General features: G+C 38.7%; 1 protein-coding gene across 1 annotated transcript in view; it reads right to left on the bottom strand.

Moving 5' to 3' along the window:
- MEGF9 (multiple EGF like domains 9) overlaps positions 1-23,838 on the bottom strand; it is a 91,297-nt gene that overhangs the window by 33,327 nt on the left and 34,132 nt on the right. Inside the window, exon 2 of the mRNA XM_047830382.1 lies at positions 11,270-11,471. Coding sequence (XP_047686338.1) covers positions 11,270-11,471 — 202 coding nt within the window. The remainder of the gene's footprint in view (positions 1-11,269; positions 11,472-23,838) is intronic.

The following is a 23,838-nucleotide window of genomic DNA, read 5'->3' as shown; positions in this document are numbered from 1 at the left end:
AAGCACAATCTGTCAGACTGTTCAGGGCCAGGCTTCAACCCAGCCTTTCTACATAGGAGTGAAAAACAGTAATGTCAGTGACCTGTTTAGAACCGCATTCCCTTGATACTCAGCATCAGAGAAGGGCTGAACCCTAGAGATATTGGAAAATGAGTAATTAATTGTTGGAGAATGGGTTGCCTCAAAAGGAAATTGGGCTGCTACTGAGGCATATGAGTGTCAGAGTAATTAATTGGCAAAATAACAGAGGTATGCCTATATTTGCACCTTGTTTGTGGAAAAGTTTGTCAATTATATAACCATTCAATTTACCCATATCTTTTATATTCGCTACCCCTACAAACCTCTCAACAACGATTAATCGTTTTTTAGAACTCTCGAAAGGTAAAGGGCCCTTGGATTTATTTTTAGCAACACAGAAAGAACATGCATGTGGGGACCCTGCTGACACTCAGCAGCAAGGCTGCATTGGGAATAAAAATCCCCTGGGACACAGTGGGCGGCCGCAACCGCTGAAGCATATAGGAAAGCAGATTCGATCCCTGCGGCCATCAACAAAGGAAGAATGGGAACTCGGGGAGAGAGTATGGGCCTGAGAAGGAAACCTGAGACTGAGCAATTCCTTAAATTCAACTTAGAAATACAAACTACCTTTAGATTTGTGTGTGTGTCGTAACGCAAGAATCACAAACTTGACAGAGTATTAGGCACAGAAATCTTGCTATCATGGGGCATATCACCATTTTTGCTATTGTCCACAATCTATTCTGTTTGATTTATTCTCTCTGATATATTTATTCTCTCTGTTCTTACTATTAATATCCTAATTTGGGCCCTCACTAGTTTTCATTCTGCCTCTAATCTCCCCTTACTTATACCCATCCATCCTACTACTGCAAGGACACAGTGCTGATCTTTCTTCCGCCTAAAGACTACTTCATGAATAAAATCCAAATCATTCGTCTGGCCCTTGAGGCCCTCCATGACCTGACCCCAGCAGGACCTGACAGATTTATCTCCTCTGCCCCCACTTCCCTTCCACCTTACATCCTATATAGGCACATCTCTGAGTCATTAATCTTGATCTTTCCTGTTCTATAATAACATCCTTTCCCACCTTGTCCACTTCTATATGCCTAATCCTTTCCTATCTTCAAAACTGAAGTCAAAAGCTATCTCTTCAATGAAATCATCTCTGATTTTTTCAGCTGTAAGTGAGATCTCCCAGATTCTTAATCCCCTTAACATTTTATCTTTTTAGTTTATGATGTCAATTTTTACTTCATATTATAATTATTTATATACACTTTTTTTTTTTGGTGTCCTTACTAAACTGGAAGCTCCTTTGGAGTAAGACCCACTGTCTTATTAATCTTTTATTTCCCACAGGATCTATTAAAGTATCTTGCACATAATTTGTTAAATAAATAAACACCTTGATGCCAAATACTGCATTTGTACAAACTTGATTATTTGTAGTATTAGCACATATACATTTACATATTTGTGGAAGTCTTTCAGAAGAAGCAAAATAAATTACCATTTAATATTATCAATAACAAAACTTTAACTTTAAAATATTTCTTTAAAAAATCCCAGGGGTACCTGGATGGCTCAGTTGGTTAAGTGTCCGACTTCAGCTAACGTCACAATCTCACAGTTCATGGGTTTGAGCCCTATGTCACTCTCCTGTGTCCCCCTCTCTCTCTGCCCCTCCCCCGCTCACACTCTCTCTTTCCTTCAAAAATCAATAAATATTAAAACAATTTTTTTTAATCCCAAACTGGCCTAAAAGTAGGCTAATAAAATAAACAAGTAGAAGAGTCTGCAGCATGGTTTAGGAAAGTACCATGTTTGATCAACAGCAGCTGTATCAATTCACTGTGACATGTTATGTTAATGTTCTCAAAGGTCATCAATAGCTGGAAGAAAGATGTGTTGGTTTTTTTTTAATTATTTGACTACAGCTGTTCTTCTAGTTAATAATTACAAGACCAGGAGGGCAGAGCATGCACTGTACTGAATGGAGGACGTAAGCTAGAAGTGTGCTGAAAAACATACAGAGCTATCTAAACTGTAACAGACACACATTATTTACACTTAAACTCAATGCACTCGGTGCCTTTTTCCGAATAAGCCTCTGTCTGGCCATTTATTAACATTCAAATTTTAGTCTAATTTGTTTTACCGTGAACTTACCATGATACTTGGTGTAATATGCTTAAAATATCTTCTAAGACATAAACCATTGGCACTGTGCAAACATCTACTGGAACAAATTAATTACAATAGGAAACAGGCTGAGGTCAGTTACCTGCTTTTGACTAAGATGGCTGCCTTTTAAAATTCTACCTTCAAGGAAAAAATACAGAAGTGAATTTTAAGAAGATAATTTAAACTAGAGATTGGTACAATTGCAAGAAGAATAATTAGGGTATAAAATAAAATTACTTTTAAATAAAATTAAAGCTGAGGCATTGTTCTGTTTTCCTAAGGAATAGCATAAGAATATGCTATAAGATTTCTTGAGTTTGGTACACAATATATATGCAAGTCTCTACCAGACATCTCTATCTGAATATACCACCATCACTTCAAAATGAACGTGTTTAAAACCTAACATCATCATCTCCCTCTATCTTGCTCATATACCTGTATTCTTTATCTACTTAATGGAATATCTCTTCACTCATGCACCCAACCCAGAAACAAGGGAGAGTCATCTCTCTCTTTCCCTTTACTCTGTACCTATGAACAACCACCTAGCCCTGTATATTTTACTGTCCAGATACCTCTTACACTGGTTCCCACCTCTCCAGCACCATTGCCAATGCCAGTGCCAATGTCTTACATCAGGTCTTTAGCTCTCTTGCTTGGATTGTTACAATATCCTCCTTACTGGTCTCCTTGCCCCAGCTCACTCTCTCTATCCACCAGACTTCTGATAGAGTGATTTTTCTTTTTTTTCTCTTTGAAAGTTAATTGTTGTTAAAAAAAAAAAAACACACATACTTTTTACATTTTACACTCACCTCTCAGAACACTTAATGGTACCAGCTAATGACGATATATAAAAAAGCCCACCAGTTGCTTGAAATGGCTGCAAATTTTTACCATGTTCTGGTGTTAAAGTGGTTTGAACTCTTTGGAAAAACTGGTGTAACATTAAGTACCAACATTTCAAATTCCCAGATTAGAAACAAGATTTTTAAGTCAGGAGGAAATTTAGTAAAAATTCAAGGCTAAAAGGAAATGTTAATAGAAAAACAAAAACAAAAATATTGTGTAAAAAAAAAAAAAAGGATTTCCCCACTCCCCCAATGGCAGAGTGATTTTTCTTAAAAGCAAATCCAATATCCCCCCCTTACGGTATTCTTCAATGGATAAAGTTTGCATATTAGGCCTTTTGTGGTCTGGCCCTGTTTATTTTATTCTTCATTCATTCATTCTATTCATTCATCAGCATTTACGAATCTACCTTGTGCCAGGCACTGTTCTAGGTGTTAGAGATACAACAGTAAACAGACAGACAAAAGTCTTGTCTCTTATCATTTCCTACTCTCCTGCAACCCTTCCTCTCCACTGCTAACAAGTGCTCTTGCCTTCAAGAAATAGTAAGCCACCTGCACTCTACTAAAGATCCCTTGTTCTTTCATACAAATTGCTACTCATTTTTCAAGTCGCAACCTAAACACAGCTTCGTCTCTTAAGACTTCCCTGAATCTCCTGTGCACTTTGTGAATACTCATAGCTTGTTTGCATTTCTATCTTTCCACTGAGAGTAAGCTCTGTGAGCACAGGGATAATGTCTTTGGACATGTAATTGCCAGACACAACACCTTTATTAAATGAAGTGAGTGAAGAAAAATGATACAGCTTTCCTCAATTGTTAATTTTTTCTACTAATAAATCACTTTTTCTTGATCTCCCAGAATTATAGGCAAAGTAATAAAGAGTTTACACAAGTAGCTGTTACTCCCAATTATTACCCAAGAGATGATTTTCAGAGCCCCATGTGAATATGAGCCTCTGAGGTTTGCCATCTTTTTTTTTTTTTTTCTTAATGTTTATTTATTTCTGAGACAGAGAGAGACAGCGTGAGCAAGGGAGGGACACAGAGAGAGGGAGACACAGAATCCGAAGCAGGCTCCAGGCTCTGAGCTGTCAGCACAGAGCCGACACAGGGCTTGAACCCACGGACTGTGAGATCATGACCTGAGCCAAAGTCAGACACTCAACCGACTGAGCCACCCAGGCGCCCCTGAGGCTTGCCATCTTTTTATTTGACATTTATCTCAGCATAAGTCTACTTCCTGAATAAAATTCTGCCTTCTGTCCCGGGGCATATTCCCATGATTAAAATTCAAAATAGTAAACATTTCAAAATATACTCACTGTACAGAAGCAACCACAGATTTTATGTAAAAAGATATTACACCACTACAGAACTTCTTTGTTGTCTTACAGAGACAGTCTAAAATCATGTACCTTGTATACTTGCCCGCTATGAATGCATTAAAAAAAAATCTCAAATCAGTATATAACTGTCTACGTATAAAGCCAGCCCTAACAATACTTTAAGGGCCATATTAAGAGATCCAGGCTCTCAGGGGCGCCTGGGTGGCACAGTCGGTTAAGCGTCCGACTTCAGCCAGGTCACGATCTCGCAGTCAGTGAGTTCGAGCCCCGCGTCAGGCTCTGGGCTGATGGCTCGGAGCCTGGAGCCTGTTTCCGATTCTGTGTCTCCCTCTCTCTCTGCCCCTCCCCCATTCATGCTCTGTCTCTCTCTGTCCAAAAAAATAAATAAATAAACGTTGAAAAAAAAAAAAGTTTAAAAAGGAGATCCAGGCTCTCACTAGGCAAGAGGCGTGAGACAAAAATGCTATCTGATTTCTCCATTCACTTATTAGACGTATGTCCAAATATAAATCAGAAAAACATTAGAAATGCATTACAAAAGCAAAAATGGAAAGTTGAGATATTGTAGACCAACTCCTTCCCAATTAAACAGGTTGGAACACCAATGGTGCTGTGAGGGGGCGGCCATCTGTCAGTATATAAAGGACTCTGTGTTTGCACATAAAGACGTTGCTCAACCCACATCTGGCTCCTGTGGCCAAGTTCTACCCTCACTGGGGCAACTCCCGCTGAAAGTACAGGGGCATAAGGCACAGGGAGATGAATTTTTTGAAAGCCAGCCGTTTGTTCCATGGGCATTAGATGTATGAGAGAATCAGGATGGAAACTGTGTCCACTTTTCTACTTCTATTTATTTTTAAAAAGAGAACAGGGAGGTGGAAACAGATAAGAATTTAAGTAGGTGTTAGGAGGTCAGATTTCTCATTCCATTGTATAATCTCAGGAAATTCACTTAAATTTGCACAGGTTTTTTTTTTTTTCTCCTGATAGGTCTCCTTTTATTAAAAATTTTTTTTTAAATTTTTAACATTTATTCATTTATGAGAGACAGAGAGCACAAGCAGGGTAGGGGCAGAGAGAGAGGGAGACACAGAATCCGAAGCAGGCTCCAGGCTCTGAGCCATCAGCACAGAGCCCAACGCGGGACTTGAACTCACAAACTGTGAGATCATGACCTGAGCTGAAGTTGGACGCTTAACCGAGTGAGCCACCCAGGCGCCCCTGACAGGTCTCCTTCTCAGTCCTCTGCCTTCCCAAATCATAACTTGGAAGCATATCTCAGTTCCCACCTCCTCTGGAAAGCCTGTGTCCTTATTACTTCAGTTTATACCTTTCCTACTGTATTCTACTTAGAAATTCAGCATATATTTATAAGCTGTTTTATACTGGATTCTAGTAGTTTTGTACACTTCAGTCTAGCATAGATTATAGGCTTCTAGACAAGAGCAAAAGCAATAGTCTTACTCCAAAATTTTTGCCCCTCTTTGTGAGTCACCAATTCTATAATCCAATATACAATTTTTGTAATTATATAATATATCCCAAGCTCCAGATCCAAGTTGCAAATATTTCAACCCCAACACTTTTACTTATTGGCTATTACCTAGTAAGTTAGGCAAAGTACCTAACTTCTGATTGTTTTTTTCCTGTGCAAGTGAGAATTATAATAATAGTGCCTGCTGTGGCAATTAAATCAACTGTTACATGCACAGGGCTTCGGACAGTGCCTAGCATGTGTTCAATTAACTTTAACTATTATTATTATTCTAGAATATAGATTGTCCGATTTTAAGAGGCTTAATATGTTTATGAAAATGGGAGAAAATAATTTAAACTTTTTTTCTGTTAGAATGAACAATTGCTTCCTTAGCCTACCAACAAAAACAAATATTCCAACACAGGTTGGATCCTCCTCTTTTGTGACTCACCAATTCTATTCCTCATGTTTTAAAAAGAAAAAATAGATTCAATTCCTGGGAGTTACTGAGCTGAATCTATGTGCCAGTCACAATGTAAGTGGACAAACACACACACAAGTTAAGTTTCACAAAAATCCTCATGTCACATACACTAATCCTATTTTACAGATGGAAACATTGAGGCTCAGAGAGATCAGATATCTTCATCAAGGTCATACAGTAAGAGGCTAAACCAAGAATAGAATCAAAGTCACAATTTTCAGATTCCACTTCCTTTTCACTACACACACACACACACATACTACTTGCCTACAATTTGCTATTTCCTTAACTCATATATAATTTATAACAGAGCAGAATACAGAGGTTTTTCCTCATAGTTCACCCATATGCTCTTGCCAAAGTACACAGTCTTGTGACTTCCCATTTCTGTTCCTCTGGTCTTATGTCAATTTAACTTCCTTTCTGGTAGTAAGAAATGTCATGTATGGCTGGATTTAGAGCCCCTGGGCCTTCCTTCTAAAGACTTCCTCTAAGTACAGGTTTTTGAATGACTTTAGTGATACACCGCTTGTTCTGACAAGTTGCCTGAAATAACACTGTTAAAATTTTTTAAATTAAATATTGCTCTGCAGTAACCCATAGAAAAGGATTGCAGATTTACCACAAAAAAACTTAAAACATCTATCATTGGGGCCATGGGCAATCAAGAGATAGGGCGAGTAAAACAAATAAAGATCGGTGGGAGCACAGAGGAAGGCTTGTTGGAAAAGAGGTCAAGAAGCTGAAAGGCCAAAGCATTGTTGGGATCACCTATAGATACTGAAATCGCCCAGAATTTTGACAGATGGAGTGACAGAGACAACAGTGAGCCATGTATGAGAAATAAGGGGTAGGGCCTGGTAGAGGGAACTGCAACAAGGAGGTAGAACAGCATGCCATGTTGCTGTGAGCTTCGGAGGTGGGGTTTTTAGGAAAAAGAAAGGACAAAAGGAGAGCATAAGGAAGAAAGGAGAGCACTCTGGAAGTGGCAAAGGGAAGCAAGGAAGATATCTATTCGAACTCCAGGTCCAGAGATAATAGTGAGAGAGAGAAACACATCACATTTAAGGGCTATGGGGGAAGCAAGGTCCTTCCAGATGCCAATTAGAAGATGACAGTAAAGGATATGAGAAATCAGCCTACTTTGTATGCAGATAATATAAAATTGCACATTACTCATTAAAAAAGACCTACTAAGGATAATAGAACCCATTGGTTATATATGGAAAATAGTCCATGCAGATCAAGTAATAATAATAATAAAATACGGATATCTTCCACCTCCTGTTTAGCATCAATCGTCCATCACCGAAAATCATATATTCTACATGAAATGCTAACAAAGAACCTATTTTCCAATATTTCAAATGAAAATAATTATAATTCGTTACATATCAACCCAAAACTACTAACAAACTTCCTAAAGTGTAACTAAAACACAGTAAAGCACCTACATATAAGTAACAGACTCCCTTGTTAGGATGTAAAATGCTCAAAACATCACTTCCTGACCAAAAGGAACTGGTTGCTAACAGTTGTCTTATACACAGTAACATACTGCGCGTCTCTTTGTTGACCTGAGATGCACTTTACAAACCACCTACATGTGATACTGACATTCTAGCAATTATGCTTGGAATTTTTTTTTCTTTAATTTTTATCTATTTTTGAGAGACAGAGCACAAGTGGGGGAGGGGCAGAGAACGAGAGACACACAGAAGCCAAAGCAGGCTCCAGGCTCTGCGCTGTCAGCACAGAGCCTGACACGGGTCTCGAAACCACTAGCTGTGAGATCATGACCTGAGCCGAACTCAGACGCTTAACCGACCGAGCCACCCAGGCACCCCTATGCTTGGAATTTAACACAAGACTTGCCACGTGTCACTTTGTTTAAAATGCTGTATATGGCATTATTGAGTTTCTGGGATAGAAATGCAAATTTTTCTTATATAATCATCAGCCAAAACACATTGAATCAAGAGAAAAGAACATGCTAGGATATTTGAGTGTTAAATACCAAGACGTTTTCTACTAAGAAAAACAACTGTGTAATTGTGAAGTCATTCTGCTTCACAGAATAAGCACTTGCTTATTACATTTGTTCAACTGGATTGAATGGTAGCTGTCGTATACAAACTTAAGCAAGTTAACGATCCCCCTAAACATCAAAATTTTCATATTCAAAGTGGGAGAATAATAGTGCTCTCCTCAAGGGAGTTTTTTGAAAATTAAATGAGATAATGCACATAAAGCAGGTAGCACAGTGCCCTAGCTCACAGTACATGCTCAATAAATGGCTTCTAGTACTATTTTTATTGTCTGTCTAGAACGTGTAGATTGTAAAAATTTACACATGCATTTTCTTGTTTGATCCTTAAGACAAAACAACTATATTCAGGAGAGAAATAGGACATAGATTATTACCACTGCTTCACAAATGAAAAGACAAATGCTTTTAAAAAAGTAGTGATTTTCCCAAAGCTCCATGGTTACCCAGAAATATCTACGAGGATTGGAACCCTAAACCAGGGCTTGGCAAACTTTTTCTTAAAGAGCCAGACAGTAAATATTTTAGGCTTGTAGGCCACATGGTCTCTTTTGTAACTAGTCACTGGAGCACAAAAGCAGTCATGGATAATGTGTAGACAAATGAAGGCACCTGTGTTCCAATGACACTTTATTTGCAAAAACAGGCAGCCGACTGGATTTGGTTCAAGGCTGTAGTTTACAGACCCCCTGCCCTAGATCCTGGAGTTACCAGGCCAAAGCATTTTTCCACTACTCTCTAGTTACGACCTATTTTCAGAATAGTGTTTAGCCGATGTAAGCTAATGACCTTAACTGTCAGGGGAAAATAAAACAGAAAAAATTTATCAAAGATCAATGAAAAGAGTAAGATATTACATGAATTTTAGAATGACCGTTTTCCCCTCCTCTCCAGCTTTTAAAACTCTCTCTCAATCCTCCCCTTACTTCTTTCTCCTCTAAGACAGCAGTTTGGCCTAGAAGTAAACATGGTTTTCTCTCTCCAAAGTACTCAAGAAAAAATGTATTTGCAGAATCTTATTCTAAAGGAGGCAGCAGACATGCCTTTGGATATTAGAATGAACTAACTTCTCCAAATCTCATCTCTTAAAATGGTAAGAAAGGTGAGCCCTCTGAATATGATGTGCAGGCATGCTTTTAGCGGACCGAAGGGAACAATGATAAGCGACTGCTGTATTCTCAGCTTCAAATAACAGAATGATTACCAGCTTTCTCATTATGGAAGCAGTATGGCATGGTGATAAGAACACTCACTGGTGATAAGAATCCTAACTGGGAATGCGTCCTCTGCCACTTAGTGTCCTTATGATTTAATAACCTATGTAAAGAGTTGTGAAGATTAAAACAAACAACTATTTTTAAATACTAATGGTCATAAGCATTGATTATTGTTGCATTTGAAGGTATAAACTTCTTAATCGAGTTCACATATTTTTAAAAAAATTTTTTTATGTTTGCTTATTTTTGACAGAGTGTGTGAGGGGGAAGGAGCAGAGACGGAGACACAGAATCTGGAACAGGCTCCAGGCTCCCAGCTGGCAGCACAGAGCCCGACGCGGGGCTCAAACCCACAGACCGCAAGATCATGACCTGAGCCAAAGTCGGACACTCAACCAAGTGAGCCACCCAGGCGCCCCCCCTTTTTTTTTTTAAGTAGGCTCCATGCCCAGTGTGGAGCCCAACATGGAGCCTGAACTCACAACCCTGAGATCAAGACCTGAGCTAAGGTCAAGAGTCAGACACCTAACCAACTGAGCCACCGAGGTGCCCCACATCTATATTTTTAATAGAAGTACACTATGATACAATATTGCATAATAGTACAGTATGATTTATAAAGCAAGATAGCTACTCCTAGTATAAAGAAACTTTTCTGCCAAGGAGATAAAAGTTCTTTAAAAATACTCTCTCATTTAAGCCAACAATATTCCCTTGAAATTAAAACAAAACAGAATGCATTGTGTGATGTGTGCTAGGCATTTTACATACATCTATTTATTTAACCTTCACAACAACCCTGAAAAGAAACTGAGGCTCAGAGAAATGAAATAACTTGCTGAAAGCACAAAGCTCCTAAGTGGCAACAGATCCTGGGTCTACACCCAAGTCAGATTGATTTTAAAGACTGTGTTCTTTTCATCACATAACACTGTCTCTTCAGCATTTTGACTTGGGGTCCACAAAAAGCTAGGTGCCTCATACTAGGTCAAAGAGTAATTACATTCAATGTCAGAGAAGGCAAATCCTCAGATTATGGGACACTGTTCTACTGTATTAAGTCACCTCCAAATAACATACTATTTTAAAGGCAATTTCCAGACAATTCTTGTTTAATCAAGTTTCATCCCCAAAACGTGCGGGCGAAACCAGTCTTTTCCCCACTAGTCAGAGAAATTCGGATATGACCGACACTAAGCCTTAGACGTGCAAAGAAACAGCTCCAGAATTTTGATAAGAGAAAAAATAAAGAGTAAGTTTCCTGAAACTCCAATGGCATGTGAATTAACATAACAAGAATATTTCCACTGGAAATGCCAGGAAGTTATCACTTCCAGAAAGGAGACTGCTTTCTCAATGATTTTTTTCTCCCTGTGAAATTTAGAGAAATTATCACAAAGCAAAATTGGTGACCCAGGGGCTTTTGAAGAACTCTATCAGTTTATTAGAGGTTTTTTAATTCTGCTATTAAATATAATTTCCAAAGTGAGGAAATAAAAGTTTATTAAATATTTTCTAAATCTATGCCCCCCCTCCCTCTTTATTTAAACCAGTCCGGTCCTGGAGAGCCAGCGCCTTTTCTTTTTCTTGATGAAATAACTTCACCTCCCCCCTCTGCTGCTTACCTGCTGCAGAGCATGCTGAGGGCTCCGTGTGGACTACAGTCACACGGCAGACAGAGCCCAGACGTGTGATTCAGGTAAAAGCCCTCCCTGCAGATGTCACAGTGAAGCCCTTGATAATGTGGCTGGCACTCACACTGCCCTGTGGTCTGGTTGCAGCGATTCACATCCAGACTTCCCACCACAGAGCAGTTACAAACATATTCTGTAAGGACAGAAGGAAAGAGACATTATTAACTAAGATTTAATGCTTTCTTAATAAAATGAACTCTGTTTTATTTTTCCTGATAAATGTTCATGACAGTTGTGTTAGGGTGGATAAAATTGATTCTAGTTCAAATTCACTTTCTATCCCGTTTAGTTTGTTTAAAATGGGAAATAGGTAAAGTATGTAAAACTATACATCATTCCTAGTTATAAAGCTAACATTCTCAATGTCCTTGCCGGTACTCTTCATCTTCTAGCCCTTTACCTTTTTACCTTTTACAGTGTGTGTATTGGATTGGGGGTGCTTCCTGTATACCACTAAGTTTTTCTGGACTGGAAACCTCCAAAGGCAGGGCCTATGCTTACCTCCATGGCACAGACAGCACATGCTGGAAATGACAACATGTTGAATAATAAATAGCCCCATTGTATAGCCGCAAAAGCCTGAGGCTCAAATGGTTAACTGTGGTAACTTACACAGGTCAGACAAAATTGTGCTACAGCTGGAATCATAAACTAATGTGTTCTTTCGAGGAAGGAATTAATAGAGAATTGAAACTTTAAGGTAAGGAAGAGGACGAACAATAAATCCTAGACAAGGAAGTTTACACAGTCGTCCTGATCGGTGGGCTAAAACCAATCACAGTTTAAATCTCTTTCCTAAGTTACAAGATTTGGAAAATAAACTTTCCTTTAGCTACATTTCAAAGAGTTCTTTGGATGAAAATATTTAGAGGTCCTTGGCTTTAGCCTTTAAATGTAGATATAGTTAAAGGTCAGCTCAAATTTGGTTTTTGCTATTGTTTATACTCATTTAATCAAGAAAGTATTTTCAACATGGCTTGACACAGTATCAACACAGGACTTTGTAAGCATGTCAAAAACAAGTAAAGTCAACTGCAGATAAAATAAAACCTTGTACACAGTTTAGGAATAGCCCCAACTCCAAAACAGCTATAAATCTAGGTTCAACGACCCCCCCCAAAAAAATCTATGGTACAAATTATACTTCTGAGTAGGTAAGGCACTGTATGAAATGGCATTATATGGACAAAAATTTAGCTTGGAAAAAATATTTAATGTCATTTGCGACAATTTTTTTTAAATGTTTATTTTTTTTTAGAGAGAGTATGCACACAAGCAGGGGAGAGGCAGAGGGAGAGGGAGAGAGAGAATCCCAAGCAGGCTGTTGGCACAGTGACCAATGCGGGCTCACAAACTGAGGTCACAACCTGAGCCAATTTTTGATGGTTTTTTTTTTAAAGGTTTATTCAGTTTTGAGAAAGAGAGAGAGAGACAGAGTGCGAGCAGGGGAGGGGCAGAGAGAGACAGAGGGAGACACAGAATCCAAAGCAGGCTCCAGGTCCCACACTGTCAGCACAGAGCCTGACATGGGGCTCAAACTCACAAACCATGAGATCATGATCTGAGCTGAAGTCAGACGCTTAACCAACTGAGCAACTCAGGCGCCCCTGATGGTTTTTAAAAAGTTACTGAATAATTGCAAATCCAGGGTCTTAAACAGAATGTTATAAAGGAGTTTGCTCCTCTAGTCTAGAAGAGGAAATTAAAATTCTCCTTTTTTTTTTTTTAAGAGAGAAAGAGAAAGAAAGTGCATGTGGGGGAGGTGCAGAGAGAGGGGGACAGAGAGAATCTTAAGTAGGCTCTACACTTAGCAGAGCCCGATACAGGGCTTAATCCCACAACCTGAGATTGTGACCTGAGCTGAAATCAAGTGTCAGATGCTTAACCAACCAAGCCATCCAGGAGTCTCGGAAATTAAAATTCTTAACGTCATCACAAGCAGCTTATCCACACAAGTCAAAGCAAAGGATTCCACAGAGAAACTCCCACTTGACCACATCCATACCAACTCTATACCTCCCACACTTCTTCAGTTCCTAACTTTTGGGGTCACCTAACCTCCCTGCTCTTTCCATCCCTTCTAATTTGTAAATAGGTCAAATGAATTAATATACATATATTGGTAAGTGATTTACCTTATGCATAATTCAAGGGTAGTAAATTAGTTACAAATCCCAGAGCGGAATTCAAGATTTCTTTAGCCCCAAACTTAGGAAAGGTATCAGCTTCCCATCTCAGTCAACTTTCTTATTTTTACTAGGCTACACTAGAATGACAATTCTTTGCCAGAGTTACTTGTTTTCACATTATTTCTAGTTTCTGGGGTGTGTGTGTGTGCGTGTGTGTGTGTGTGTGTGTGTGTGTGTGATTTTTGTAAATAAGGAAGCCATGTCTAGTGGTCTGAAAACCTGCCAACGACAACTTCATGGTAAGACCTTCACTCCACCAAAAATGACCAGAACGCTTAAAATAACATTTTCTTCCAAATGTGGCACAATTTCAATATACATCTAATTCCTCCTGCTGGACCAGTTTCATCACAAGTAAAACTAACCAAATTGTGCTGGCGTGGGCAGATCTAGCTCAAGAAAAATGAACAGGTTAAGTGAAAACTCTAAGGCTGAGAGTTTTATTCTACTATTTCCTTACTAATGTACTTCCATCTGAAACCCGAATCAGTGTTCCCATTCAGTGGGGTGAGGTGAGTAGTATATTTTTATAGGAACGTAATAAATCTAAAACCTTTGAGGAAAAAACTGGTTGTTTGTTTGTTTTTCATTAAAGTTGTAATGGATAAACTTCAGTACTAACCGAGTTCACTGGGTATTTAATACTTATATGGAACCAAGTCAATCTCTTCAATATCCTCTGAACATATTCTTCTTAGTTTCATCTTTGGACCTTTGTTCATTCTGTCCCCGTTGAAATGCTCTCTCCTCTCCACATACTCAAGCCTCTCCCCTATTTCAAGAATCAGCTGAAACTTACTCCTCCATAAACTCTAATTCTATTACCCCAGTGTGAATCTGTAACAACATCTACTACGTATAGCTCTTGTATGCCAGTAATTTGAAGAGGCAGTAAAGTGTAGCAGTTATGAGCACAGACGTAGAGGCAGACAGCTACAGGCTTACATTTACAGCTCTCTCACTTACTAACCTTATGACCTTAGACAAGTTGACTAACCCCTTATGCCTCCCTTTTCTTGTCTGTAAACAGGGCATAATATAGTGCCTATAACACTTAGTCCCAACACCTAAGCTGGAGGTAGTTTGGAGTGCTGCAATAAGTAATACAATAGCGAGAAGAAAGAGACAGCAGATAAAGTAACATAGGAAGAATTCAGATGTCAGATTCCTAGGCCACAGCTCTGTTTGTTATACCCTGTGGACAAGAAAGCCTAGAATCGGGTTTATTACTGTAGCGGTTTTTGACAATGTTTAAGAAATAGAATTAGTGTCCTGACATTCAGAACTCCAAGTTGTGGGTTATCTAGGAAGAAAATAAGGTGGTATCCTATGTATTCTGGGCTTCATTACCAATACGGGTGCCTACAAATACAATGACGAAAACGAAAGTGTTGAGGCTATGGTTTCAAAGAGGAAGAAAAAGAGCATTTATTGGTTCTACACCTCTTGTATTAATCACCCTAACAGTAGTGGCATACAAGGCAAATATCTCAGCAAGAGAGACTGCATTCATGCCAGGAAGGGGGTTGACTTATGAAGACAAAATGCACTGTCATGTTAACGTTCCTCCCCAAAGTAACCAAAGCAAAGGAAGTTGAAGAGAAGCATACCGAGTGCCAGGAAGCGTGTACATCTTTCCTGTCTGGAGCTCAGAATCTGAGGCCTTATCCCAGGGATTGACCTCAGATGAAAGGACCCAAGTTAAATGACTAGCATGAGCAATAGCAATAAAGGCAAAGCACTATGAATATCCAATAAACTGTGTCAGGTAACCTGTTAGCCTGTAAGCAGAGAAAAATCTCAGACCCTTCACAGTTCCTGGCATTTATGTGGAACCAGACAGGAGTTAATGCAGAAATAATGCAATTTAGTAGAAGGCAGGCAGTATAAAAAAGAAGAAAGGAATTTAATTGAGAGAAGCAGTGGGAAGGACTTACAGCCAAAAACAAGAGATGAAGTGGTGACTTTTTAATGAGGTAGCATCTTAGACAGCAGAGCAGCACAAAGGAGTCAGTGACGTGACTGATGTTAAGTCACTAGTATTAACGGTAATGGCAACGAAACAGTATGAAGACGACACAAAAGCTAATCACAGACAAGTCTGGACGAAATGCCAAAATCTCATTTGGTTGCCTAAGAGTAAACATGAAGTAAATTCTCCATCATTTGAGCTGTGGGTTTCCTTTCAATGCCCTGTGGTTCTTGGGAAAGCTCTATAGAGAAATAATTAGGAAAAAAGTAACATAAATGTTAGCAGAGAGATGGCAATCTTTGGCAATATCTTTTTCTTTTTGTTTGGCTTCTGAAGAGCAATGAAATACTTGGAAGAACAATGATCTGAACCCTAAAGAAGAACAAGGAGCTAAAATCTGGTCCATACTACTTGAAACTATAAATAAAGGCCAAAGGAAGAGACAGTAAGTAGCTTGGCATTTTTCTCTGAGAACTTGAACTCACAGGATGATTTTGTAGTAAAAGTATCCAAAGTAATCACTGCATTTAAATCAAACACTGCCCTTTTTCAAACATTCCTTACCAAGGGCCAAGAGATGGACATTTTCAGCAATGGAAAATAAATATAAAGTAGCTTTGTTTAGAAGTCCCATAAACTCTCCCATCCCCTCTGTGCAAACACCTGTCCTGGTAAGAGATCATCTCCCTGAACATACTAAAGATCTTTTCTTCTTCTTCTTTTTTTTTTTTTAATATGAAACTTAGTGTCAAATTGGTTTCCATACAACACCCAGTGCTCCTCCCAACAGGTGCCCTCCTCAGTGCCTATCAGCCACCCTCCCCACCCTCCCCCCCATCAGCCCTCAGTTTGTTCTCAGTTTTTAAGAGTCCTAAAGATCTTTTCTTATACACCTCATAGGCTTCTTTCTGCATCCAGCTTTTAACCACCTCATGTCACTGCTCAGTAAAAAGCCCCTCATGTCTTCTAGAGAATTTTAATTATGTTTTGGTATCTGCAACTCCTTTGATGGTAGATTTTAGAAAAAAATATTAATTGTGATACTATGTCGCAATTAGTGTGTCCTCTCTCTGTCTCTTTTTGAAGTCCTTTCTGAGTGTCGTAATTAGCTACGATGTCTGGAGACTCAAGCAATTTGGTACAATAGTGTGTTAGCCTTTTTCAGATAAAAAAGAACTATAAAAGCAGTAAATGAAAGATTTGGGTAAGAAAATGAAAAAACTGTGTCCCCAGTTAATTCATGATGTAAATGTCATAGAATAAATAAATGTTAATTGATAACAGCACTGCTGCTGAACTAAACTGATTACAAAACAAATATTGCATTTATGCATAGATACTGGAAAATACTTGTAAATATAACTAACACAGTACTCACAGGAATCTGGTTCAGGAATAGAGCCTGAAATTCTATCTATAGCCTCTTGCAAAATTGTGGGAAAACCTTTGCAAAACTCAGTTCCTGGAACCTTTTCATTCTTTCAACAATTATTTCACTCTTGCTTTCAATACCTTAGATATTGAAAGAATTAAAAAATTATCTATTAAGAATATGAAAAACTGCTCTAGGCTATTCCAAAACTTTTCATTCTTCCCCATAGTCCAAAGACATATAAAATGTACTATAATATTTATTTGATGCATTTTCTGTTCAAAGTTAAAGTAGCAAAAGCTAGAAGACATGTATTTAAAATGTATCAAGGCTCAGTGCTTAATCTTAGTACCAAAATTTAAAACATTAACAGAACTGAATATCATGAGTAAATTTTATTGGATGTATATTTTAAAATAAACAAAAACTTCTTTTAAAAGCAATGAGGTTTTACTAGACTACATTGTTAAATTTTGCAAGAAGAAACTGTGCCACAAGTAACTGATTTAGCTGGACTGTGGCACTCACATCACACGAGACCCAACTGATACTTCAAGTCTTTTTCAAAGCTAATGTTACAATTAAGATAGCAAGAATTGACTAATGCTTCAGTTGATTACTGCACAAAATGCTATGGAACATTTTAGGATTTAAAACGTTATAAGGGGGGGCGCCTGGGTGGCGCAGTCGGTTAGGCGTCCGACTTCAGCCAGGTCACAATCTCGCGGTCAGTGGGTTCGAGCCCCGCGTCAGGCTCTGGGCTGATGGCTCAGAGCCTGGAGCCTGTTTCCGATTCTGTGTCTCCCTCTCTCTCTGCCCATCCCCCGTTCATGCTCTGTCTCTCTCTGTACCAAAAATAAATAAATGTTGAGAAAAAAAAAACGTTATAAGGGGTGCCTGGGTGGCTCAGGTGGCTAAAGCATCCGACTCTTGATCTCGACTCAGGTGCTGATCTCACAGTTCGTGAGATCGAGCCCCATGACCAGCTCTGTGCTCCTGTGTACAATGAAGCAGAAGAAGAAAAAATAAAATACAAAGATATGTAGGATTCTCATCCCTTTTTCATATACAATTATTTCTTTTCCTTTGAGATTCATCATTTAAAACCTACTCTATTTAAACAAACACCAGGGAAATACATGTAAGTGTAACAACTTTTAATCTACCCAGTCTATCCAACATAAAACTTCACTCTTTTCCACAAACCTAGGATAGTATCTACAAAAATAACATCTCTCCTGATTTTCAAGTTGAAAAAAAAAAAAAAAAGGAAAAGTAATTGTCAGAATCAAGCAGGAAGACCTAATTCAAACCTCTGCTCATACATCAAAAGAATACAAAATGACAATAATATTGTCTGGACTACAGGCCTGACTTCCTAAGGGTCTGGTGTCTTTTTTTCAAAATGTACTTTTTATTCGGCTCATATTCCATCTTTGTAGGTTTAGAGTAAAGGAATCTTGGAAAGGCCTCATTCTAGAGAAAAGGAATTATCAACACAGAATTTTTATTTTTATAAAAGGTCTTACCCTAGCATAACACTGATACTCAAATTACATTTCACATTTATGTTATGCCAGGGTAGGGTCACAAATCTTTGCAAAACGGGGAAATTCAATATTAAAGTTGATGAGTTTCTTGCATTAAACCAGACTTCGCACAAACGTGGCAAGTTTTAAAGCCACTACTTTTAAAGAAAAGCTTTAAGCTTTACCTTTTAAAATAAAAATATACCCATTAAAATTCCCAGTCACAATTCACTGTCACAAAACATTTCTTCTACTTTATGGAAGACACATGAAAAAAAATTGGGGGATGCGCCTGGGTGGCTCAGTAGGTTGGGCATCTGACTTCGGCTCAGGTCGTGATTTCATGGTTTATGGGTTCAAACCCCACATCGGGCTCTGTGCTGACAGCTCAGAGCCTGGAGCCTGCTTCCGATTCTATGTCTTCCTCTCTCTGCCCCTCCCCTGCTCCTGCGCTCGCTCTCTCTCTCTCTCTCTCTCTCTCATGCACACACACACACACACACACACACACACACACACACACAAATAAATAAACATTAAAAAATGTTTTTTAAAAAATTGGGTAACGACGACAGAGGTTTTGTAGAAAATTTTCTGTCTCACACTTAAGGACCATGTCGTTAGTGCTTTTCCCTGGCTCACTGCCAGTTTTCCACAATTCAAAGACAATTCATCTAATTAATGAGACAAAATGACAAGTTCTGGGAAAGGATGTAACAACCAGCTTTTACTACTAATTATAACCAAGCTGATATGACCAAGCCGATATGCAAATTGAGCATGCACTGCATGTACATCCAATATGACACTAAAAACTTCACATGCTCACATCCTTTATCATCCCCACAATCCTGTGCGGTAGGTGCCCTGAAGGAGGAGTGTGAGTCTTCACAGAAATGAATCACACAACTAACCAGTGCTGGAAAACAGACTGTAACCCAAACTGAATAACTCCAAAATTCAAGTCTTTTTGCTACAAGAAACTATTGACTATATAAACAAGTAAAAAGGAGCATCTGGCTGGCTCCGTCAGTTAAGCATCCGACTCAATTTTGGCTCAAGTCATGATCTCACAGTTGGTGAGATTGAGCCCCACATTGGGCTCTGTGCTGACAGCACAGACCCTGCTTGGGATTCTCTCTCTCCCTCTCTCTCTGCCCCTCCCCTGCACTCTCTCTCTCTCTCAAAATACATAAACTTTTAAAAATAATAATAAAAAAATAAAAACAAGAAAAAAAAAACACTTAGAAAGACCCAGGATATCTTAAGACCAGAATTTGCTGCTAATTAGCCAGCTCTGTGAATTTCAGTAAGTCTGGAGTTTCAGTGCCTCAATTTATAAAATATAGATAATTCTTGCCATCTGCCTATATGAAATACTTAGGGATAAAGCTAACATAATACATGCATGATATTTATGCTAAAAACTATAAGACACTAAAGGAAAAAAAAAAAGGCAAAAAGACCTAAATAAATAGACAGACAATTAGATCTATAGATTCAGTGAACCCCAGTCAAAATCCCAGCAGGATGTTTTGGTAGGTATTCACGAGCTCCCTCTAAAATAAATATTAAAAAGCAAAGAAACAAATAGCCAAAGAATAAAGTTGGAAGACTTTCAGTAACTGCTTTCAAGACTTACTTTAAAGCTATAGTAATCAAGACAATGTGTTATTGGTGAAAGAACAGACACAAAGGTCAATAGAACAGTTAGCTCAGTAATAGAGCCTCATAAATATCCTCAACCAATTTTTGACAAAGTGCAAAAGAAACTCAATGGGGAAAGGATAATTTTTTCAATAAATGGTGTTGGAACAGAAGTGCGTCCATAAACAAAAAACCGAACTTTGATCTAAACTCACACCTTGTTCAAAAATTGACTCAAAATAGATCACAGCCCCAAAAGTAAAATGTAAAACTATAAGACCTCTAGAAGAAAACAGAGCACAAAATGTGATTGATTTTGAGCGGGCAAAGAACTTTTAGAATCAACACCAAAAGCAAGATCCATAAGAGGAAAATTTATAAATTGCACTTCATTAAAATTTAAAACTTTTGCTTTTTATAAAACTACTAAGAGAATGAAAACACAGCCACCAACTGGGAGAATATTTGCAAACCACATTTCTGTCAAAGGACTTGTATCAAGATATATAGGGGCACCTGGCTGGCTTAGTCAGTACAGCATACAAGTCCTGATCTCAGAGTTGTAGGTTCGAGTCCCATGTTGGACATAGAGATTACTTAAAAACAACATCTTTAGGGGCACCTGGGTGGCTCAGTTGGTTGAGTGTCTGACTCTTGGTTTCGGTTCAGGTCATGATCTCATGGTTCATCAGTTTGAGCCCCACACCAGGCTCTGCACTGACAGTGCAAGGCCTACTTGGGATTCTCTCTCCCTCTCTCTCTGCCACTCCCCCACTCATGCTGTCTCTGTCTCTCTTAAATAAATAAACTTAAAAAAATAAAATAGGGGCACCTGAGTGGCTCAGTTCATTAAAGGTCCACTTCAGCTCAGGTCATGATCTCACGGTTCATGAGTTTGAGCCCCGTGTTGGGCTCTGTGCTGACTCAGAGCCTGGAGCCTGCTTGATTCTGTGTCTCCCTCTCTCTCTGCCCTTCCCCTGCTCACGTTCTCGTTCTCTCTCTCCCTCTCTCTCCTCTCTCTCTCCCTGTGTCTCTGTCTGTCTCAAAAATAAATAAACATTGAAAATAATAATGTAGTAAAATAAAATATTTAAATAAAAAAAGAATATACAAAGAACTCTCAAAATTTAACAGTAAGAAAATGACCCAATTTAAAAATTGTCTGAAAAGACACTCCAACAAAGAAGTTGTATGTATCACAAATAAGAAATTGAAAAGATGCTCCACATCTCTTATTGGGAAAATGCAAGTTGAAACCATAATGACATGCTACTACACACTGAATAGAAGGGCCAAATTTACAAAAACTGGCAGTGCCCTGTGCTGCGAGTGATGCTGAGCCACTAGAACTCTTACGTGTTACTAATCGGAATGCTTAGGAAACAATCTGGCAGTTTCTTATAAACTTAAGTTTATACTTACCATATGAGCCAGGAGTTCTACTCCTAGATATTTATCCAAGAGGAATGAAAACTTATGTTCCCAGGTAAGTGTAAGTGAATGTTTACAGCAGGTTTCTTCATAATAACTAAAAACTGAAATTAACCTAAATGTATGGAGTTTGCTCAAAAAGTTAAAAATAGAACTACCTGGGGCGCCTGGGTGGCGCAGTCTGTTAAGCGTCCGGCTTCAGCCAGGTCACGATCTTGCGGTCCGTGAGTTCGAGCCCCGCGTCGGGCTCTGGGCTGATGGCTCAGAGCCTGGAGCCTGTTTCCGATTCTGTGTCTCCCTCTCTCTCTGCCCCTCCCCCGTTCATGCTCTGTCTCTCTCTGTCCCAAAAATAAATAAACGTTGAAAAAAAAATTAAAAAAAAAAAAAATAGAACTACCCTATGATCCAGCAATCACACTACTAGGTATTTACCCAAAGGATACAAAAATACTAATTTGAAGGGATACAGGCACCCCAATGTTTATAGCAGCATTATCAACAACAGCCTAAGTATTCACTGACTGATAAATGGATAAAGAAGATGTGGGGTGTGTGTGTGTGTGTGTGTGTGTGTGTGTGTGTGTGTGTGATGGAATATTACTCAGTCATAAAAAAGAATGAAATCTTGCCATTTGCAATGCCATGGATAGAAGCAAATTAAGTCAGTCAGAGAAAGACAAACGCCATATGCTTTCACTCATGTGCAATTTAAGAAACAAAACAAATGATCATAGGAGGAGAAAAGAAGAGAGGGGTAAACCAAGAAACAAACTCTTAACTACAGAGAACAAACTGATGTTTACCAGAGGGGAGGTGGATGGGGGGATGGGTTAAATGAGTGACAGGCATGAAGGAGGGCACTTGTGATGAGCACTGGATGTTGCATGTAAGTGTTGAATCACTAAATTCTACACCTGAAACTAAGAAAGAATGAAAGAACAAAAGAAAGAAAGTAAAGAACCTAAATGGTGAATGGTTAAATAAACTGTGGTCCTTTTTATGTGATAGACTAATACATTTTTGACATCAGAATCTGATTCTGATCTATTAACTTGATCTGTCTATTCTCGTATGAGTGCAGTTAAAAAAAAATAAAAGTTTTGGGGCGCCTGGGTGGCGCAGTCGGTTAAGCGTCCGACTTCAGCCAGGTCACGATCTCGCGGTCCAGGAGTTCGAGCCCCGCGTCGGGCTCTGGGCTGATGGCTCAGAGCCTGGAGCCTGTTTCCAATTCTGTGTCTCCCTCTCTCTCTGCCCCTCCCCCGTTCATACTCTGTCTCTCTCTGTCCCAAAAATAAATAAACGTTGAAAAAAAAAATTAAAAAAAAAAAATAAAATAAAATAAAATAAAAGTTTTAACAACTGCAGCTTTATAGCGTGTTTTACTCCTTTGTCCTCCTTTACCTTTTCTTTCAGTGGATAGCTATTCACATTTCTGTTTGAACTCTACTGTCACATTTCCTCCAAAAAAGATCCTATTGTGGTTTTCCCATTAATTCCATTTATTCTAAAAGTTACCATATCAAAAATTCCTTACAATATTCAATTTTTCTACTGTCAGCACAGGTAAGCCTCTCCATTTATTCAGTCTTCCTCTATATCTCTCAGCCAAATTTCATAATTTAAAATATATGTATATGAGTTTCATACATATCTTGGTGAGATTATCCTAAACTACTAGGGGTAGTGGCAGCAGTAGTGGTTAGTGTGATTTTTCCCCCCAATATCTCTTCTAACTATTATTAACTAGAAATATTTATTAAGTTCATTTTCTGGAGATGTCCACATAGGCATTTTAATGAACTCATGATTTCTAATGGTTTTTCCCTTGGTTCTTTTGAGTAAGACTTCTCTTTTTAAGTTAAATGGAGTGAGGTCTCCCGCTGAAGGTCACATCTTACCTGGCTATCGGGAGATATAATTCTGAGTTTCCTCAACCACAACAGTTTGTTGTTAAAACAGAGCAAAGCATTTCACACACGGCTTATCTTAATCCCCAGGTCAGCCTTATTATTAATCATAATAAAAGTAATTACTACTTACTATTACCTACAACGTCTCAGCCTTTGTCAGTCACACATTTTCCTTAAATGAGCACTCAGCTTCACAACAACCTTGCAAGAACAGGGATGAATCGGGAATAGGGAATATGAAGAGGGAAACTAGAACTTAAAGAAACCAAAGAGCTGCCCAAGACCACAGAGTTACTGTAAGCGGTGAGACAGCATTCAAACCCAGGTTCCTTTTACTCCAGTGCTCTTCCTCATTCGACTTCACCACCGAGCTGTCTTCCTTTTAAAAAGGGAAGGAGAGAAGGGGAAAAAGAAGAAAAATAGAAATTCCACCTACGACTGTTAAATGCC

Source organism: Prionailurus viverrinus, chromosome D4 (genome assembly GCF_022837055.1).
Source record: "Prionailurus viverrinus isolate Anna chromosome D4, UM_Priviv_1.0, whole genome shotgun sequence".
Classification (NCBI taxonomy): Eukaryota; Metazoa; Chordata; class Mammalia; order Carnivora; family Felidae; genus Prionailurus; species Prionailurus viverrinus.
The sequence above is the reverse complement of the archived record's forward strand: the minus strand, read 5'-3'. Positions and strand labels throughout refer to the sequence as shown.